The 21,632-nt window shown below is 41.9% G+C and overlaps 1 protein-coding gene across 2 annotated transcripts in view; it reads left to right on the forward strand.

The window, feature by feature from the left end:
* Positions 1-21,599, forward strand: part of MNAT1 (MNAT1 component of CDK activating kinase) — a 124,215-nt gene extending 102,616 nt beyond the window's left edge. Inside the window, exons 8-9 of one of the 2 annotated variants that reach the window (XR_013929370.1) lie at positions 20,385-20,571; positions 21,370-21,599. Coding sequence is in view for 1 of the 2 variants with exons in the window: in XM_080394908.1 (XP_080251034.1) it covers positions 20,385-20,505 (121 nt within the window). In the remaining variant the exon portion in view is untranslated. Of the gene's footprint in view, positions 1-20,384; positions 20,895-21,369 lie in introns of those variants that run through there. The other variant, XM_080394908.1, reaches the window with a different exon arrangement.
* The last annotated feature ends 33 nt before the right edge of the window (positions 21,600-21,632 follow it).

A 21,632-nucleotide genomic window follows, 5' to 3' on the forward strand; every position in this document is an offset into this window, starting at 1 on the left:
GATATACTTCTATGTAGCTGCTTTAAATTCAGCTTACTAGAGTGCTTGTCCTGCTGATGGGAGAGATCAATATGGGCCTTTGCTCTCTTCCCTTAAGTCACATCAGCAGCCTGTCAGATGTGATGCACTGCGCTTGACCAGCTCAATAGAAATTATTAGCTTTATTTGGTTAGTAAAGAAATTTTATTTGATCAAACCCTGTTTCTCACCACAATGTCGGAGTGCTTTGGAGTAGACTATAGCTCTTTACTTCAGCATAGGCCCATGCCCAAATTAAAGTGACTGGTTTTCTTCTGTGATATATTTTTCCATGCTGCTGAGGGACTTAAAAACTGAGGGGTGTAGGTGCACAGGGACCCTGACGTTGTTACCCAGTTACACATCCAGTGAGTACTCCCAGTACTCCTGACTGCCATCCGAGAGAGCTGGAGTACTGGTCCAGTTGCTTTTAGTGGTCGATTACAAGGAAATGCATTTTGATAGGAAAGTTTTTTCAACACTTGCATTATCCACCATGCTGCTCTGTATTCATTTATGTTTTAACTGAAGAACTGCATTAATCACATTGTATATGTTACCTTTCTCTCCTCTGCTGCATTTAATTAGGAGGTTTATACATTGATGTGCAACAAACACCAAATTGGGGCTAATGGGAAATGGGTTTGGACTTGAGTTATAGTAACCATAAAATGTGGTGAGATCTGGCACTTGATTTAATGATGCCAAAGAGTGGCATGGCACGTAATCTAATGACACCACATTGTATGGTGTTGCGTAACGCACTAATATTTTATGTAGTCTTAAAAAAGAAAAAAGCTTGGTTATAACATTCAGTGCACGTTTGTGCACAAACATGCATATACCTATTTATGGCTGTGGCTCACACTGGGTTTGAAATTTCTTGTTATAGAAAGCAGGGTTTATATCTTAATAATATGAGAAATTAAGCAGTTCAAGAGCATAAAGCAGGAAAATGACCTTTAATTTTCTACAGATGTTTGATGATTGAAGACTAAAGGAGTTTCATAATGAAATGGCAAATTGTATGAAAGAAGTTAAACTTCAGTACAAAGATACGCTGTGTCTTAATATTCCAGGGGAGTCTTATCAAGTACTAATATAATAATCTCTCACCTCTTGTCTTGCAGCTTTTTGACTTGATGTAGCCATGGAACTTCCCTTTAAAGCACAGTAATTTCTCTAAAACCCGTTTGATCTGTCAAATAGGTGCAGAAGCTTGTGTCAGACATGAAGAAGATAGCAAATTCGGCTCTGACAGATGATACAAATACAGTGAAGTTAATTGACTTTGCCAGGGGAGAAAAATTCTTCCTCCCAGTTATGTCAAATGCCAGTCAACTTTTCAGAGGTGGGGAGGGAAACGTGTCTAAAGGACAATAGTGATACAGTGCTTTTCTAGTAGGTGCTTTCTGTGCTTAATTTTTATTTTTACTTTTTCTATTTAAGCTTTCAGGGATAAAATAATAAAATCAATTAGCTCAGTTGTATCTATGCTGGGATTCTCAGACCCCACAAATCCGTTGTCCTTCTGTGGTCTTTCAGGATTTTCTGCCTGTTTTTGTAAAGATAAAACTTTCAGAAGATTCTGTGAAGCAATGAAGTCTTGGACTACTTACTTTTCTGCCACTTTTAGCTGTTCTGCTTCTTTGACTTCATATTGGTATAATTTAAACCCTGTCAAAGTCACAGGTTTCTATCACATTCCAAGTTTTTAGTATTTGGAAGGCAAAGGAGAGGATTGGGCTCTGTACTTTGTTCGTTAATCCCTGGTCAGGACTATAACCTGTCTCATATATGAAGCGCTGCGGTTTCGTGTTCCAGCACCACATGATTCTTTTACAAAAATTTCCTGTCAGTGGAGAAGGAGCCAGCGGGGCTGTCATGGTAGGGGTTCTTGTTTTGAGGAATCAAACTCCCGTTTTCTCCACTCTGACACCTTTCCCTCCCTCAGCTTAGTTTTTGGTTTTAGTTTGTGGGTTTTTCCACTGCAACTCATGGTAAGTATTATTGCCAAGAAAGTATAAATAAAATAAATAATAAAAAGGGATTGATGTAGGCAATTTTTAATTCTGTCCCCTTCTGAGATTGTGATGCATGACAGAGCAGAGTGGCGGACAGTTTGCGTGTGCAGACGTTTACACAAACACTTAGCATGTCCAACAGGATTATCTGTACTGCGGTTAAAAGGGACTATGTCTCTGATATATCGAAGTTCATCTGTAGTGAGGCTGGGTACCCAGCCTGCATTCCCTCTCCCTGGTAGGTATGACAGGTAGCCCCATGTTGTAGCAGAACAAAGATAAAACTGTCCCAGGAGTTAGTTTTTCACAGGCTCGGAAGACCTGCCTGGCCGGCAAGCCTTAGGTTTTCTGCCCACTGGATGGGTTTCTTTCTCACTGGATGAGCCCTTTAAGTCATCAAGGCTGAGGATGGTTGCCATTAATTAAGGCTGCAAGCTAATATTTTTTGGGGAAAAAAGAACAAAAGAAATCACAACGCTGTCTTCAGGTTATTTTCACAGTGAAGGTAGAATCTGTACCCATTGTCCTTTTCTTTTGTAGCACAACTCTACTATATATAGCCGGTCTTTTTGTGTCTTACTGTTCAGTGACCCTTATGTTTTTTTCAAGAGTATGTTGGTAAATCTGATAGTGTTTATATTTTATATGGTTAGAATTTTTGTTATTTATTGCTGCATTTTTCACTTTACAAAAGTGCCTAGGAACATATTGTGCAAGTCCATCATATTAGACACTGTACAGTGATTTAGAGATGTGTTGGGGAACAGTCCATGCCCCAAACTGCCTAAAAGTAGAGGATGCCATCTTTAAAAGAAAAAAAAATGAAAACATGCAACAGTAACAAACTAGCTCCCTTCTTGTTTCCCTTGCACTTGACTCTCTTCTTGCTAAATGTGGCAATACTATCAAAACTTTTCATTCTTATGGCTTCTGCCTGTCAGTGTAACTGTTCCAGACCTTTCAGTGGCAAAGAACTTGATTCCGTTTGTGGATTCCAACTTTTTACTCATCCTTGCATCTGGTTTTGTTGCCTTACAACTCAGATATTTTCAGATTGACACAATATTGATCACAGTTGCATTTAGTTAAATTTGAGGTTAGTTTACACGAGTCAATGATGAAATTTCATGTGACACTCTTTTGGACATCAGGCATTCATTATGTTTAGAAGTTGGGGAACTTTATTCAGCCACTAAATGTACTAAAAGGCCTTTATTAAAACAAGACCTTAGTATGCATAATTTAGATTTGGAATCATGGTAAGTTTGTTTTCACATTTCTTGGAATGTTCTTTCAGTTTAGCTAAACAACATTCTATTTAGGGCGTAATTTTAAGAATAATTTTTGTAATTCTGGCAGCAAATGCTGTAACATTATAATTATGCCATAAGCATTCAATGTTTTTCCATCATAAACTGGCTATAATCCCAGTTCTGGAATACAGCTTTCTTGTTGCTCTCATTTCTTCAAGTGAAGGTGCGTTTTTGTCCATGGAAGTGATTTCTTAATGAAGTTCACCATTTGGGTTAGTTACTAAAGCGGTTCAAAAAGAAATGTCTGTCTGTCCCTCTGAAGTCATAAATGATTTTTGAGCTTTCCTTAGAGGAAATTCACTTTTAAGAATGAGTTAAGCCAGCAGTTACTGTTCAGAAACAGGCTGATTCGTGCATATATTAAAATACTGTGCTCATATAACCATCTTAGTTTAAAAATGGGAACTAGTTGAACCAATACAATCTAGTGACATTAACATACCTGTTAAGTGTTGTGGATTTCAGAGCAAAACAGGGTCTAGTGCTATACCCCTGGGGTCAATACTGGACCAGTACTGCTTAGCCTCTTCATTACTGCCTGGCTGATGGGAAAGAGTGCATCCTCAGCAAGTTTGCAGGCGATATAAAGTTCAGAGGAGCAGCTTGTGCACCAGATGGTTGTGCTGCCCTTCAAAGGGACCTCGACAGGCTGGAGAAATGGTCTGACAGCAATCTTGTGAAGTTCAGCAAAGTCCTGCACCTGGGAGGAATAACCCCATGTACCAGTACAGGCTGGGGACTGATCAGCTGGAAAGCAGCTTTGCAGAGAAGGCCTTGGAGCACACTAAGTTGACCATGAGGCAGCAATGTGTGTCCTTGTGGAAATAAGGCTAGCAGCCTCCTGGGCTGCATTAGGCAGAGTGTTGCCAGCAGGTCCAGGGAGGTGAGTCTTCCCCTCTGCTCAGCACTGGTGAGACGCACATCTGGAATACGAGGTCTGGTCCTGGGCTCACCAGTGCAGGAGGCATGGACACACTGGAGTGGGTAAGGACTTGGGGTATCTGTCAGGTGAGGCTGGATTGAAGGAGCTGGAACTGTTTAATCTGGAGAAGGGAAGGATTAGAAGGATCTTGTCAATGTGTGTAAATACCCAATTGGGGGGCTGGGAGGAGAGGGGACAGAGCCAAGACCCTTCTCCGTGGTGCCCAGTGCGAGGGCGAGAGGCAGTGGGCACAAATGGAAATGCAGGGAATTCCATTAAAACATGTTCACTGTGAGGGAAGTCACGTGCTGGAGCAGGTGGTTCGGAGAGTCTGAGAAGTCTTTCTCCTTGCAGATACTCAAAACTTGACTGGACATGGCCTGAAGCAACCTACTTGAGCTGACCCTGTTTGAGCAGGGGGGCTGGACTGAATGGGCTCCATATGTGCCTTCCAGCCTCAAAGCTTTTCTGTTTTATGGCCTTTATGTCTGTCTGCTCTGACTCTGCATGACAAGATGAAAAAAATTGCATCAAATAATCTCAGCATCAAGCTATGTAAAATAACTACCTATAAAAAAAAAAAGTATTTATTTCAAATGGAGGACTTCTAAACCAGAATCCACCAGAAAGTGTCTGTCAGCAGGCTGCCTTTATCTTCATTACTTTTTGCAGAGGTCTCAGAGGTTGTCCGTGGGTATAGTCCACCAGTTTCTAAAGCTGTGTGTTAGATGCTGAGGCTTGAGTTGCCGTCAGGTGTAGGCTTGCTCACAAGACATTGGCTTTCTGTTCGTATACTGCCCTGTCAATTACATACTTTCACCACTGAATTTAAACTTTCCAGGAAGAAACAAATACTGAAATAAAAAGCTACATCTGCTCGTAAAATAGGAGCAGATTGTCATATTGTCCTGCTGGTTGCACTGGAGCTGTCAGTCTCCCGTGCGCTCCCTTTTCTGCTCCTGGAGAGGCTGGCTGGGGTGGAGGGAGCATTGGTCTGACCCGGTACAGCTTTCCTTGTGTTAAATGCCTTTCTCTAGTTCTTATTCAGGGTACAATACTGAATGTGCATATTGCCAACCACATAATAATCCAGTTGTCCGTGGTAAAGTGAATGGCGTTCGCTGCTTTGTAGCAAAAAGCAATAGTGTTTGTTGTGCCTTTGATCTCTATAAAGTGCTCTGATGTGGTGAGATCATCTTGAGGAAGCACTAACAGGTCTTTCCTTGCATTTTGTCTTCAACTCAATGTAAAAGGAAGAAGGAAAAATGGAATTGAATGTGTACTTACTGTGATAATTCATTTCAGTCAATAATTAGCTTGTTTTTCAGAGTTGCTGTACAGGACTTGGTATCAGAATGACTTTATTAGTTTTCACTGAAAATTAATGTCTGTCAGCTTTTCACTGTGGAGCTGTTTTTTTTTTCCAGATCAGTAAGACTGCTGGCTTCACTTTCAAAACTAATTTTCTCTATCAGTGTATTTGCTTATGTGTCTGGATAATTCTTCCAGTTACTGCTGTAGAAGATGTGGGAAGGGGAGGGATACTTGTTCCCTAAAGGTTACTGTAAACCAGTCATTGCTACTATGATACTCGATGAATGAAATATTTTCATACACCATAAAATTTCATCTTAAAGTCTTGAGAAGTTAAAATAATGGTAAATATTCTGTAGACTAACTTTTGCAAGGGCTAAATAGCCTGGCCTTGATCCAGAAAGGCACTTAACAATGTGCTTAACTTTAAGCGCATTGAATATTCTTACTGGCATAAGTGAAAAATCAATGAGGCTACTCACATGCTTAAAATAAGACATGTGCTTAAGTGTCTTTCTGGACCTCAGCCAGAGCATTCAGCCTGTGAGATGGGCTGAATTCTAATTGTGGGCAAAAGCCAGTAGTGTTTCATTTTGCTTGTCTTGTGTGTTTCTGAAGAATTCATTGATACTGTCTGTGTTTATTTTAATTGGCCTCCATTTCCCATCTAAGCCCTACCAACTCCAAAGCTCTGGGAGTAAAATAGATGTGCAACTTAGGGTTGTCAAACAGCTTGTCAGGGATAGTACTTAGACTGTATATATTGCTACAGAGCAGGGACTGAACTTCAGAAAAGCTGGGAAAAGATGAGGTGAAACATGATTGTTTTCTTTGGTAGCCAAGGTTTTAATATGGAGAGAAAATGAAGAGGAGAGAAGAGAAGAGTTGGTGACACATCGCACCTTTTCAGTTAACATAGTTGCTTCTTAGGAAACATTAAAGAATGCAGACAGATGCATTAATAATCTGCTGGCAGTTGCTGTAGCCTTGGCAAGTAGGCTTTCCTACCTACTATTGATTTTTCTGACTCTCAGGCAGCAATTTGCAATGGGTGGCTTGATCCCTTACCCTCAAAATCAGCAGTGAGATGAGTTGTCACAGCCAAAACAATTTTTGCTTTCTAACCAATCCCTCCTGTTTCTTCAACAGCATCTTTTACTGCTTAGATGACAATTTCCGCTGCTGACAACTGTGAATGATAAAATATACTATATTTAAACACAAAGAGCTTCCATGTCTAAAGGTGCGAAGCAACTCCGCCGCAATGCTACTGAACTCTTAGTTGGCACCAGCTGCCCTTGCAGAACCCACCTAGTGTGCTATAAATCTGGGACATTGCTGGTTGGCAAGTGGAAAAGCAGTGGAACTAGAGTGATCTAGAAGAAAACTTTGCCGTCAGCCCTAACCTATTTGTCTATGGAAACAGCATGTAGTTCTTCCTACCACCCCCTTTTAGTTTTCAGCATCTTGTCTTCCACTTTAGCTTCCTGCTTGTGGCTTCCTCCTTACATCTGACATTGCTGTTGGCTTTCTTTTCTGCCAGCGTGTTAGAGCCCACACAACAAATTCTTTGTATACTGCCTTTGAGTTGTGATTGCTGATACTTATTCACCTGTCTTTTTTTTACTGGAAACTGAGATTTTTGTTTCCTTAAATATATTGGATTTAGACTAGATGAGAGAGAAATTTAAAGAGCGGTTGAAAAGAGTGGCCAGAATAAACGAAAACCAAGCATAAACGCTTTTAAAAGGGTTAATTATGTAAAACAAGAAGAAACCAGTTGACACCACAGAATTTTATATGTAATTATAAAAATGTCTCCTGAAAATGCATCTCTATGAAGGAACATCTGCCATTTTTAGGACAGCTCTTCCACGGTGAGCCTTGAGCAGTTTTGAGTGAGTTAGTTTGGAAGTTGTTGGTTTTCTTTCAGCTGCAGAAGTGTGCTTGCTGTAGCGCTCCAAGTTCAATTTCAGGTATCTTTCAAGGTTATTAGCAGTACATGGTTTTGTTGCATACTTTCCCTAATGGCCATTTATTTCTTTAAACTGTGAATTCCTCTTTTACTTAAAAGCTTAGTAGAATCACCCATCACAGACAGAATTTCACCTGAATTGAGTAAGAGGTGTTTAAAGGTTCAAGTTTAGAGGGTGTATTCAGATTCAGGGATAGCCAGTGAGTGATCTTTTAAATGGTGAAATGATGCGTGCTAAAGGTATTGGAGCCAGAATTAGAAGAGGAAGAGTGGATGGAAAATGCTCTTTTATAGCTATTTTGCTTTCAACTGTTTTCTCCTGAGCTTTTCTGAAATCAAGTGTCAAGCTTAAGTCTAGGTCTATGAGTGTATCTGTTTGCAGGTGTCTTCAATGTGACAGAGCCTTCTGCCACCTAGTGTTAATGTGAGTTCTCTCCTCAGCAGGGTATCACCAGATAATTTATTAAATGTCATTATTTATTAATAATCCCCCGCCCCGCAATTGCTAGGCACTCTCTGTGAATGTTTAAAAATGCAGTTTCTGCACCAGAGGATTTCAGAATCAATTTAATCAGTATGCACAACTTCTTTGGATGTGTTTATTGAGGATGTAGTTTGCAAGGTGAGTTAAGTTGTTATGCATATAATCCATGGCAAATTTCAGCAATTGTGAATGTCCCTTCTCTGCAACAACTCTCTTAGCTCTTTTCAACCCCAGGTGAAACTTAAAGAGATTCTGCCTAACTCAGCACACTTCTGCTTTGATATCTGTGTTCCTGCTGGTTCAGGAAATTGTATTAGACTGAAAGCAGCGGAGAATAAAAATTAATTTAACAGAAATTATATAAAATAAAGAATGATTCCATTTACACACTTAACTCATTGTCTTTTTAGAAGAGTGAAATTAAAATCTCCCATCATCACTGCTTTTTCCCCTCTGGAAATTCCACCAGGGCACAATAGAGAAGGACAATAAAATCCAGAGAATTATACCCTAATTTCACAATAGAAATGTCAAACTATTAAAATAGAAAAATAGGCTTGATGATACTTTATATTTAAGCCAAATAATAATAGCTCATACCATATGTTGACAGATAGGAGGAAACCACTTAGCATTGAAGCAGTGGGTTTTTTCCTTCATTTATTCCTCTGTAAAAGGAATAATGTTTTCAAATGAAAAATGTTTTCAGGAGAACAGAGCAACTCTTGCCCCTTCTCCCCTCCACCTCTGTGAGCTGTGTTTTAACTGCTCTCTGATAGAGTGGGGCTAATCTGTTCCTTTGTGTGGGTGTTGGACAGCTCGGCCTCAAGGGCTGAGCAGCCCAGGACTTGAGCTGATGCTTCTAATTCTTGACCCAGCCGTGGTTCTGAGGAGAAGCCCTCACTCCTAGCTCCTGCCCTCCTCTCCTTTCTCCCTCCCGCCTCTTCCAGGCCTTCCTGAGGAGCAAATGCCAGCATGGCTGAGAGCTGTAAACTTGATCCTCAACATCAGACTGAAATGCTGACCAGATCAGCAGCAACCAGAACCTGAAGCAGCAGAGGGTCTAATGCATTAGAGCATTAGTCAGCTGCGATACCAGGCAGGCTGTTTTTTTCACCTTCTTTTGACCTGAGCAGCCTCATCTTCTTTAAATAGTGTCATTCAAACTGCAATCTTTTTGCAGATACTGCCTAAAGAAAATAACTTTGGGTTCTTATTATCTCAAATGAGTAACTATGAAAGCAAGTTAAAAACTTGCTCTGTGCTGGTAGTTATTCATTTGAGATAATTATTAGGTTTGGCAACTTACTTACCTGATCAGTATCAGAGGTTAAAAACCCTCTAGAAATTCATGTGCATCTTGTGCTGCTTTGTTTTGAGTCATATTAAACTGGGATTGCTGTACAACATGAATTAATTGCTACACTGTCAGAACAGGATGCTATGTCACAGTGAAAACAGAATAGACCGGCTGACCAGGGGAGACTGCATGCCAAAGCTGAGGTTAAGTACAGCTTTTTCTTTCTTCAGATGATGTTTTTTCCATCAGAAGTGATTTGGGGGCAAGGCCTGTGGCTGTGGTAAATGTGTTTCTGGTGGTGTTTTCCTGCTCTCAGTCCTTTATGCTGGCAGGGGGGGAGAAGGTGATGTTTCTTCTTTCCCCTTAGGTGCAGCCTCACCGTTCTCGCTGAGATCGGTGCCCTGCAGTGGCATTTCAGTGCTGTGCAACAGAGCAGGTAGATGGAAGAGGCAAACTGGGGGAGGGCACAGGGGCAAAGTAGGCTGTTGACCTCCATTAGTATGCAGCCTGGCTGTGACCATGGCTGACAACTGAGTCACTCAGGGGCTCTGTCCTCCCCTGCCAGGTCTGAAACACAGTCCTTCAAGGCAAAAAACCCACTTTAAGTTTGCTGGCCAGTCCACTTTCCAGCCTTGGGCTCAAAGTCAAGGTCCCTAACAGCACTCCTGGGGCAAAAATATCTCCTCTCTGCTTGCAGCAGGGCATCCTGTGCTCTGCAGTTGTGGTACAACCATGACCATCCTTGTGGCCTCTTTCCACAGAGCTGCGCATCAAGCAAAATGTACTGAAAAAGAGGGGGTGGGGGAAAGTCTCTGTGCATCTCCATCCCCTCTTTCTGTAGGTGCTCCTGACTGAGCTCTCTGTTCAGAAAGGGCTCAGTTTCCTTCACAGCTGCATAATTTACGTGGAAGCTGGTCCAGGAGGAATCTCTTTCATGTAGCTCACTGAAAGCTCCAGTTCATCAATATGGATTGCTTGCCATGCACTGAGGGATTTATGGTACGCAGTAGGGTGTGCGGAAGTTGGAGAAAAAGGCAGAGTGAGGAACAGTAGGGAATTTTTATCCTAAAAGAAGAAATTTTGTGTCCAAAAGAGCTGTCTTTTATTTTGAAAGTTCTGTTCTTCCCTCCCCCCCCCCCCCCCCCCCCGAAAGATACTGTATCACTGTATCCCTGGAGTCAAACCCCAGGACACATTCCCCTAGCCATAGACACAGTGATGTCTTTAAGACTGAACTTGCCCTAGCTTTAAAAAAAAACCAAATAAACAAAAAAACCAAACAAACAACCTCTATGAAAACACTTCTGACTCAGGTAGTAAGTTACAAAACAATGCTTAACTTCTGCATAATAATAATAATAATTATACAAACATACCCACTTTCTTCTGGCAACCTTTGTCCTAAACATAGCAGATGGGAGGAAGAGCGGGGTTGGAGGGCAGCGGGAAAGATGAAGGATTTGAAGATCAAGCCATGCCAAAACATTTCCACAACATGTTAAAAAGAGAGCTACTTTGCAGTTACAGAAACGATGGCTTAGTGGTCTTTTTTAGCCATTGAAAAGAAAAAGATACAAGACGATAACTGAGAAAAGGCCCTTGTGTTCAATGACATTCTTCTCGGGGTCAAGTGCCAGTGGAGCCTCATTTAGTCATAGACTAAATGTAGCTGCAGTTCTGCAGTCCTCCAAAGTGTAATCTATACTAGTCATGCAGAGCGAGTGCTTTGCTGGATTCCAGCTAGGACTGCAGTGTCCTTGTTATGCAGCAAGGCTGCTCAAGGGTGTTAAAATGCTTACTTGCAGTTGTTTGAGCAGTTTCTGTGATGGCTGATTGATTTACTGTATCTGGAAGTTCAGACCTGGAAACCTGAGCGAGGGAGAATGCCTTCACCCGCGGTGGTGGGGCTGGGTGTTGAGAGGACGGACAGCTGGTGGGTGACCTCAGGAAGATGACAAATGGGGGACCAGGTGCCCCTGCTCATCCAAGAGCTCTCCCAGCCTCTCTGCTCGCAGAGGCGCGAGGCACGGAAGTCACTTGCACTGAAGGAAGGCTTCCTGTGAGCAAGGTTTCTAGAAATAAACATTAACCTTTTGTTACCAGCTAAGTACACAGGGATAATGAATTCAAGCAGCTATTTGGGAATGAGTTTAAGCAGGAATCCTTTCAGTTTGAAGGAAAAAAAAAACAAACCACACCAACAAACAATCATCCAAATGATAGTGGTTGTGTATATTTTGGAAATGGTATCTGGAATGCCGGCAGGAATGTGTGGTGCTGAGATAGTGGTTAGCAGCAAGAAGCAAACTGTTTACACACCGCAATCAGTGATGGTTCTTGACTGACGTGTGGAGCCAGTACAACGACTAAATAAATATATTACTGGGAGGAAAGTGGGATGTGAGGAAGCACCCCAAAAACTGAGGACGGAAAAGTCAGCATGGAACTTCTATAAAATATCCTTTATAGAGTTGAAACACATGAACAAAACGAAATTGTGTAGCTTTTGGTTTTCCTTTGCTTGCAGAGGATTATTGTGTTTGCAGGTTCTGCTTTCTATTTCCCATTTTTATTTTAAAACAGGCAGTCGCGTGCTAAAATGAGAACTTTCAGATAATTGTTTTGAATCTGTCCTGAAACAGCACAGAAATCTATGAACTGTGTTGACTTACACCAGCTGAGAATGTGCCTCCCTTCTCTGAAGCTTGCCTGTTGGGGATTATGGCATACTCTAGCAGCTTCAGGGTTTTCTTTTTTTTTTCTTTTTTTGTAACCAAAGCATGAACAAAACAATATCACCTTTTTCATTGTCTTAACTTTTGAAAGTGCATTTGAGATTTCCTGCATTAGCTCAGATCACTGACTCTACTGCAAAGACAGGCATGGCTGCTCCCTTGCACTGGTATTTACATTTCTAAGGTTGAAACTGTTACACCTCATCTGAAGCGATGCTGCCTGGTCAAATGTTAAGAGAACCTGATTAAACGAAGCATTTGATTATTATCAAAAGAAATATGCAGACAGCCATTGTGAATTCTGGGCTTACATGAGTTGTAAAATGTGTTTACCAAGCATGCATTGGATTTACACACACAAATTCTTGTTGAATGTAAATCTCTAGCTTGCATAACACCTTGGCGGAAAGAGGAGGTTTATTTAAGTTGTTAACATTTTTGACATATTGTACTGGTAGAATTGAACTTGCAGTTCCTTTGAAGATGGGTATAGGTCCGCTTGCACCATTTAAGGGGTTTATGTCCCATTTCAGAATGCTTTAAGTCTGTAGTCTACAGTGCTTTAAGTTGATAGTCTCTAAGTCTATAATCCGTAGTATTTTGAGTCTATAGTCTTTTCCTGTATGAAATAATTGTGTCAAGGCTGGTGCCTTCCTCGGATAGGAACCTGGGGGTGGGACTGGAGTTGTCTAAAAGTTGTTGTGGCAGTACCTGCAGAAACCTGTACGCACAGTCTGCAAGTGGCATCCCAGGACTGGCATTTAGCCTGTGGCATGGAAAAGGCAGAAAATACATATTAGGTCAGAGTAATACAAAGCTTCCTTTATTCTGTAAAACCCTTTCCCTTAATAATTTGTCGCCCTTACACTTTAAAACATCTATTTCTTTTAAAATTATATCAGACATTTCTCCTTGTTCTTTGATATTAATTTCTTCATGCTTTTTTATCATGTGTTTAGGCAATAGTATTTGCTTCTCAGTTACTCTAAATGCAAATGTTTCTCTCTGTGTTAAATAAACGTGAATACCTGATTCTGGTCTCACATCTTTTTAAAAACTAGACAGCAGTAGAATTGCAGGGCTCGGAAAATGCTGGAGAACCAGGTGCTCTCTAAAACTTTTCTTACTTTGAACTTTTTTTACCACTAGTTGGGTTTTTTATGACACATTCACTTAGGAGCACTGAAGATGTATTTTGAGATAGCTGTCACAAGAAAATTTCCCTCCATTCCATCCCCCTGTGTATTGGCTTTTCAGTGGAAATGTTTGCTCTCTGGAGTCTGGATTTCATCACAAAAAGAGGAAGTTTTCAGGGAAAGCAGTATAGGAAAATTTGATTCTGTCCCCGTCCCCCCCTGCAACAAGGATGGCTTCTTTGACTTTGTGTTGTTGCATTTAGAGATTTTTTTGCTGCAGGGTTCACAACTGTACTCACCAATGTCATAGGTAATTTGCAATAAAATCTCTATAATGCATAACTACATGTACCTTGCAGTTTATGTATGTGTTTCATCATTCAAAGAGGAAACAGTGTATGTGAAACATCAAATAAATGTGCCTTAGTGTTAATGTTAGACACTCCAGAGATTCTTTTATGGGTCGCTGCGGTAGCTGAATGGTAAGGGGCGAAACCTCGAGATGCTGCTGGGTTGCTGTTGCAGCAGGACATGTGTGGCTTTGGGCTGCCAGGATCTGAAATGTTTGACCTTTCATATGAGGGAGAAGAGTAATGGGGGGAAAGAAGGAGAAATAACTCATTACTGATTTCTACCTTTGGAGTCAGAGCTGAGTTTATCAGCAACAGCTGTTTCATGGCTAATATTAATAATAATCTAGGCTTTTTTTTTTCCTCCTTCAGTGTCCAGTAGCAGACCTCTGAATCTTAGCTAAGGTGTGCTGTGGCAGACCTGTTTTGTTTTAAAGAACTTTGTTTTGCCACACGCAGTTGAGGTGTACTCCTGCCCAGAGGAACTCTGACAGCATTTGAAACAAATTGCTGTTTAGAAGAAGCTGATGGAAGGGGCTGAAAAGAATCACTGAGGTGCTAGATTTCTTTTATTGATTTGGTGGATTGGCAGTTTCTTGGCTTTCCTACTGGGAAAAGTTATTTCTGTTAGAACAAAGTTCTTCACTTAGATTTCTGGTAGAACAAAGTTCTTCACTTAGAAGACCTAACCTGAGAAATAAAAGTCCTAGGAGCTATGAGCTCAAACTCCCAATTAAGAAGTTTTTTCTTAAATCTTCACTGTGATAGAGACCCATTAGTCAGTAGGCATCTCATTGTGAAGAGTTTAGAAGACCAACTTCTGCTTATTGGAAAGCTGGTTGAAGCTTTCCTTTGAAGTAAAAGGGGGAAAAATACTCAAACATCATCTAAGTATAGGTATGTTTATTTCCAAGCAATTCAAGTGAGTCCCTGGAAATGTCATTGAAGGTGAAGTCCCTTGGAACCAGAGAGTTTGCTCGTAGTACCAGCTGTGCATTCAGCAGACAGCTCTGACAGCTTCAGCCCCAAATAAGCTAATCACTCCGATGTGTCCTGCATTGGAGGCATAGGTGGTGGTTTTACAAGCACGCTGTAAGCTTCTACACTTGATCACATGCTGGTTTGAATGAGAGGAACTCTGGGCACAGCTCTGCAAATCATGCGAAGTGACAGTTCTGTGGCAGTTTTTTGGGCCACGGGTATGTGAAATGGGCTGAGCAAGTTTGTGGTATGGAAAAGGTTGGGGTCTGGCACTCATCTTACACCTTGGTGAGCAATTTCTGCTCACTAAGCCCTCGGAAAACCAGCATAGCTAAACAGTGTTAATAACAAAAGTAGACCTTACTAAGCCGAACCTGAACTGGTCAATATGCTGTCTGCAGGTGGGATTGCTGGGGCGTCAAGGGTGTTGGTTATGGTAGCTCTTGTCTTTGGCAAGATTGTTCAGTAGCCAAAACTGCATTGTGTTTAGAGTGACTTTTCCTTGTACCTCTGCACTGTGGGCTGGATTTGGTCTTGTGCTGCAAGACTAACAGGTGACATAATCCGGTTAAAAATATATTCTTTTTCTGTCTGCCTTGGAATCTCTTATTTGGACCTCATCATGCTTAGCAGTTTTTTTGACATTCACGTTGATTGCTGCAATTGTATGCACAGAGGCATAATGTCTAGAGGCATTAAAAAAAACCCAATAAACACACACACACGCACACACACACACTCCCCAGCTATTACATTGGGTAGCTGCCTGCTTGTTTGCAGGTGCTTGCAGCAAACCCTACACTGCAATCATTTGTTGTCCTTTTTATTTTTATTTTTTTTGCTTCCTGATCACGTTCAAATGAAAGTAATTAATACTATTGTGCTGTATTTATCAACCAAATGACATCTTGGTTCCTTGAGGCAGCCGTGGACCTATTCCTTTCCAGGGAACAGTTTTCCCCATTCAACTCTTAAATAGATTTTTCCTACTTAATCCTTGTTGTCCTGGAGGGCAGAGGAGACGCGTGGCTGATGGTAGGTGCCTTGCTGCTGTCAGGGCTGGAAGCGTGACCTCTGGCACGGTGCAAGGCCTGCCGGAGGTGTTGAGTTGGGCTCGTGAGCAGCCCTTGAGTTCATGGTGGTGGTAAAGTTGCATTATGTGTTGGAACTGGCTGTGCTGGCTGGTGTTCAGCAGGAATTACCAACACCGATAATAGCTGGTTTGTTTGTTGAGGTCTAAATACAACAATTATGCCCAAAGAGTGTCTGCTAAATGAGGTGAAAGATTGCTTTTTGACTTTTGAGGACTTGGGATCAGATTTGTAGCCGGTCTGTGGAAGGATGAACTGCTATTCTGGATTTTTCTGAGTACCAGCTTTATGTGGTGGTGTGCTTTTGTCCTGCCTTAGACATCACAGTCTCAGAGATGTGGAGAGCCATATCATATCTGAATAACGCCTAGCGAAGTCTGATTCTGAATTTAACAGGTCTATTTAACAAAGAACAGCAATGAACTCCATGCATTTTACAAACAAATTCTGCTTTGGCTGCATGGACCAACTGTGTGGTAGAACTGGTTCAGACAAAACCAGAGTTGAGTGGAAGAGCTCAGTTTGTGCCTGGTTGGGGGCTTAGAGTAACCGAGGCTACACATTCCTCAACAGAAAACAGGCCAGAGAAAACCCAGTTTCTTACGTGCCCCTCTTGTCTGATAAGATCCAGTTCTCTGCCAAGAATACTGCAAATAATGCGTTGATAGATCGTCTTAGAGACTTGGTAAATCTAATGAAAACACAGTCTCCAGAAAGATTCAGGAATGCAGCATATGCTGCTGTGTTACTAATGCTTTACACAGCTTTCCAGACTGGAGTATTTTGCTTGCTTTCATGCAACCACTATTTATTATTTAAATGATGAATCTGGAAAATTTCCCAGATCTAATGTCTGCCCCATTACCTTCTGTCTTGGATACTGCAGATAATCAGATGAGCAGTAAATCTATTCTGTGGAATCGAATTACATTATCTTTTTTTTTTCCCTGTCAAACAACTTGTGAATGATTTTTCTTTTCTTCAACCCCATAAAATACCTAATAGATCAAAAAAAAGTAAAATCTGTGTGCCAAATACACAGTGCTCCACATGTACCTCCAATGATTCATCTGCAGAAACACCGGTGCAAGTGTATTTATCTTGGGTAGATGGGGGAAGGTTGAGCGAATTCATCCCGAGAACTGATCCTTTCAGTTGGGTGTGGAGGGGGAAGTACTGTGGGAGTTTTTGTGGCTTGTTGGTTGAATGTTTTGGGGTGTTTGTTGGGGGTGTTTTTTCTGTTTGTTTTTCTTTTATTTCTTTTTTTTTCTTTTTTCCTGGTTTGATTATGCTGTTTCTCCATCTGCTCTGATTGTTTCTGAAGTCTTTCCTGAGTGTCTCTGAAGAGAGACTGCCCTATTAAGCAGTGAGGGGACATTTGCCAATGGTCTTGGATGTTACGGGCTGATGAGCTGTTGTTGGGTCCTCTGGCCCTTAGAAACGGCAGTGCCAAGTGGTGCAGGGGGTGGAAAGGCATGGGGAACTGAGTGCTGCTGCCTAGTTCCCCAGCAGTCCCAGTCATTCCTGATGAAGTGCTGGTGACACAGCCTTCGGGAAAGAGAAAACATGAAGGAAACCTGCCCCCAGGAATGACTGGCTTGATTCTGAACTTCAGCACCAAGTGTGAATTACACTTCTTTCCTTGAAAACAGGAGGCTTACCCTCCCCGCCCAATGGTGATGAGAAACTAAAGGTCAGGAATGAGCCCCCTGAAGGCTCATGAAGAACAAAATACGATGTGTTTTAACTGATGTGAAAGGTTAATGGGGAAGATCAACATCCAATGGCAGCAGCTAAGGAAAGGGGGCTTGTTTGGGCACAGCCTGAAGCAGAGCCTAGGCATTACGGTGGCTGGGAAGTGTGAAACCGTGAGGCAGAGAACACACAGCCCTTTAGCCCTGCTCAAAAGTAATAGTGCAGGCTTTTTTTAACTCCAGAGTTTAGTCTGCCCTCAGTAAAAACAAGTTAAGTTAAAAAACTGTGCACCAGAAAAAGCAAACCTCTTTTTCCTGGTTTCTGCTTATAAGATTTACAGGTACTTAAAGTAAACCTATGAAAAACAGACCTAGTGTGCTGGAATTTGCTAACTAGTGAGAGCAATTACCTCCAGGTCCTAAGACCTAACGGAGCTTGACTTTTTGGAAATAAAACTTGGCAAGCGCTTCTTCCTGCTGCTGTTGTAAAGGTGTACATGAAAAGATGTGCTGACCTCTGCCAGAAACCCCAGGAATCCAGTTCAGAGAGATTCTCCTGTGAAGGGCACGGCCAGATTCAAACAGCACAGATGGGGATCAGTGTGGAAAAGCCGGTGAAACATTCGCTTCTCATTGTGTGGCTTCAGTGTGGCAGATTCTTTGCAGTTGCCTGGTGTACCACAGTAATTAAATGGGTCAAGAGCAGTAAGTTTAGATACTTAACAAGAAAATAAAGACCTCACTTGACAGCCAGCAGCATGTCGTGCTTGTTTCACAGGAGTAAGGAGAATTAATGCAGGTTGCCATAGTAAAAGTTGATCTGAGCCTTTTTGACGATGATTTCGTATTACTTCAAAGATCACATACCAACTGACTATAAATAGTCAGCTGTAATAGCTGTAAATCAGGTTGTCTTATGAAACTAATGTCCCAATTTCAGATGACCTAAAAAAAAAAAAAAAAAAGGGAAACAGTAGACGCTGCCTCTCTCCTTGTAGTGATATATAAGGGAAAAAAAGATAAGTAATGAAAAACACACAACCAACCTTTGTTAATATAGAAATGTAAAATAATCCTCTATTTTCTCTGGACTGTTTCATGCATGAGTGGAAAATTAAGTTTGTGCAATGAAATAAACACGATAGAAGTGAAATCTGAGATGGGAATTGATTTTTATAATACTTTCCAGTTTGGAGGATGGAAGTAGTTTCACACCAGCGTTTTGAAGGAAATTATTTGTTGTTGTCAGTATCCCTTCATTGTTCCTGGCTGGGGGAATGAGCTCCTGTTCCCCACAGCAGCTGTAAGAGGCCTTTGGGAAGGATGAGATATTAAGGGACAAATAGCAAGAAAGGTAAATTATGTTTTTTTAAATCCATTAAATGGATTGTCCCATGAAACAGGAGTTCTTTGCAAACCATCTTCCCTTGCAAATGAAGAGGTGGGACCAGCTTTGCTGTGTTTGTAGATTCTCTGTGGACCAAACGCTATTAAAAGCGTTTGTGCCCTAATGTCTGCACCCGTGGTGATGGGAACCAGCGTCCAGCAGTGAGGCCCGGACTATGTCACAAGTTGGTGCAAAGCAGCAGAGCCCATCTCAGCTTAGCCCCTGGAGGCAAATTTGGTCTGTTACCTTCAGCATCTCACCAACAATCACTCAGAAATGTTGCTCATGTCTGTGCATTGTAGTTATTAGGTGCCAGAAATGCAGTTCTAAAACTAATTAATCATTTCTAAGTAACCTCTTTTTCTACGCATTTATGGCATCAATGGGTACGACTGTTTATTATGTCTTACCTATAAAATCTGACCTGTTTTATATACTCTTTATGGAAACAGTGTACAGTCATAAATTAAAAGATGCAACTGTTTTGGATATTTTACTGGTGGTCCTGTATTTTCCTGCCAAAAGTGCAGCTGTTTTAGGTTTCTCGGGATAACATTATAAAAGGCTGTATGCATTTTGCAAGTTTATGCTTGAATTGCCAAGCCAGAGGTGGAATGACTCAACCTTCCCAGGAGCAACACGTACCAAGCGATGAATCAAAACAGCTAGCTGAAGCTCAGTGGCTTACGTGGCCACTGAAAAGCAGTTCTCGTTTATGGTATTTTATCTGGTGTTCAGAATTTGAGACTGTCGTTGTGCCGATAGTGCTACAGCCTGCCTCTGTCATTGTATTTGATGGGGTTTTGGTATAAAACTAGCTGAGAATCTGGTCTTGGGTCTGTGTTATGTGGGCTGCAAGAACTATAGAGTCACAGCACTGAATGAAACCCATTCAAGCCGCCCTGAGCAGACACCTTTACTGGGAGCTCTCAGCGTGCGTGGCTGGGTTGGAGCCCTTGGAAGGAGCTAGGGGAGCCAAGAGTTTGGGGCAGTGCCAGTGTAGGTAGCATGTTTCAATGTCAACTGATCAGTCTGGCTGGTTTGGTTTAAAATTAGATGGCTCTGCAAATGAGTGATGGTGCTTAATTAATGGTGAAGTTTAGAGGCTTCTTTAGCCAAAATGTTGATGACAGCCTCCTACAGATCTAATTCCCTGGTGTCGGTGGACTTATTCCAGATACAGATAGGCCCGAGAGCAGAACGTTCATCCCTGTTGTCATCAGAGCAACCGGCACAGTTGGCTCTGGGGAGTGCCCAGCATTAATTGGACAGAGCTGAAACTCCCCGATTCCAGCGGGAGTGCAGGAGAGCTTCTGCTGTCATCGTCATTGTCTTAGAAGGAACTACCAAAGGGGGGGGAGGATGCAACCCTCCCCCCAGAGCTAGCACAGAAAATACAAACCAGGGAGTGTACTTAACGCTGCGCAACCTGTTGCAAAGAGCTGAGCTTTTTCAGTGTGTGTGTTGGGCAGCTTGTCTGAAGGTGCATCGGCATCATCATTGCTTTAACTAAGGGAAGTTTCATACTGGTGGCTGGCAGTAGGCAGCTCACCTTCCTTGCTTTCTCCCAAAAAGTAACCTCAACCTCACTGTACTGTGGACTACGCAGGTGTTCGACCTGTTTATTTCTGCTCTGAAATAATGCTTTTCCTTGTTTCAGGTATCTCAACCATGTACGAGCCGCCTCTCCGCAGGATCTGGCTGGGGGCTACACTTCTTCCCTTGCTTGTCACCGAGCCTTACAGGATGCTTTCAGTGGTCTTTTCTGGCACCCCAGTTAGCCAGTGCGCATTAGCCCGTAGTCACGGGACACCGAATGGAGCGAGAAGCAAATCAAACCAGCAAAGGTTGGGTAAAATTGCTGCCATCTGCATAATGGCTAAGTTGCAGTCACTTTTCTGTGTAAAACCAGCTGTGTTTAAGTGTTAAAGGGGGAAAGGAAAAAAAAAAGTCTGCACGAGAGCTTTGTAAAATTGTAGATACATTTTTGTGGAGGGGGAAACTCATTAGTCATGTGGCACTTTGCTGAGGGAGGCTGAAGCAATAAGCCACATCTAATGGAAGATGTGAATAACTCAGCTGTGTATGTTTGAGGTTTAAAGAAACACACTTGTAAATTTTTTCTAAATAAAGCCAGACTTTTTTATTAAAGTTTGTGGTTTTACTCTTATTGCAGGGTTTTATTTGCACAAGCATTTAAATGCCATTTTGATTATAACATTTAGTGTCAATATTCAAGCCTACACTTTCTTCCCATAAAACTAGTTTCCCCAGTTTGGACAAGTGGGTTTTTCCTCCTGCCAGCTGGATGAGATGAGAAACCCTGAAACTATGCTGACACAACTCTTATGCAGGATCCTTCCGGATGTCACTCGGTTCTTACCTTTGCCTGGAAAACAAATCTTTAGCTGAATGTCTTTCAACTGAGTTCCTTTAGAAGCAATTTAGGAAGCCTTGATAAAAGGCTGGGTCATTAAAGTAGTCAAAATTGGGTTTGGTTTTTTTCCCTGTTTAGCTCTGTCCGCAACTTTTCTGTTGTGCATTCAGGAGCTTCTTTTGGCAGGAACATCCCTTTGCCTGGCTCTTGGGATGACCCTTGCCACTTGATCTACTGCTTTTACAGATTTCTTCCCCTTTCCCTGTAGTGGAACGTGGACTAACGTGGCCGAGATGGGCTTCCTGCAGCCGAACTGGCCTTTGCCACGGGTGTATATGAACTGCAGGAGACTGGAAACTGCTCAGGACAGCAAGCGCCTCTGCAGTAAAGCCGGGACCCCGTTTTATGGGTCATCCCTTAATAGCTGTTGGAATGCTGCTCTGGGAAGTGTATTAAATGAATGTATTTTTTCTATGTTGTAATAAAGAGTAAGCTCTATTCCAGACTTGATGCTTCCTTTATTAAGGGGAG

Source organism: Falco punctatus, assembly GCF_963210335.1.
Source record: "Falco punctatus genome assembly, chromosome: 7".
Classification (NCBI taxonomy): domain Eukaryota; kingdom Metazoa; phylum Chordata; class Aves; order Falconiformes; family Falconidae; genus Falco; species Falco punctatus.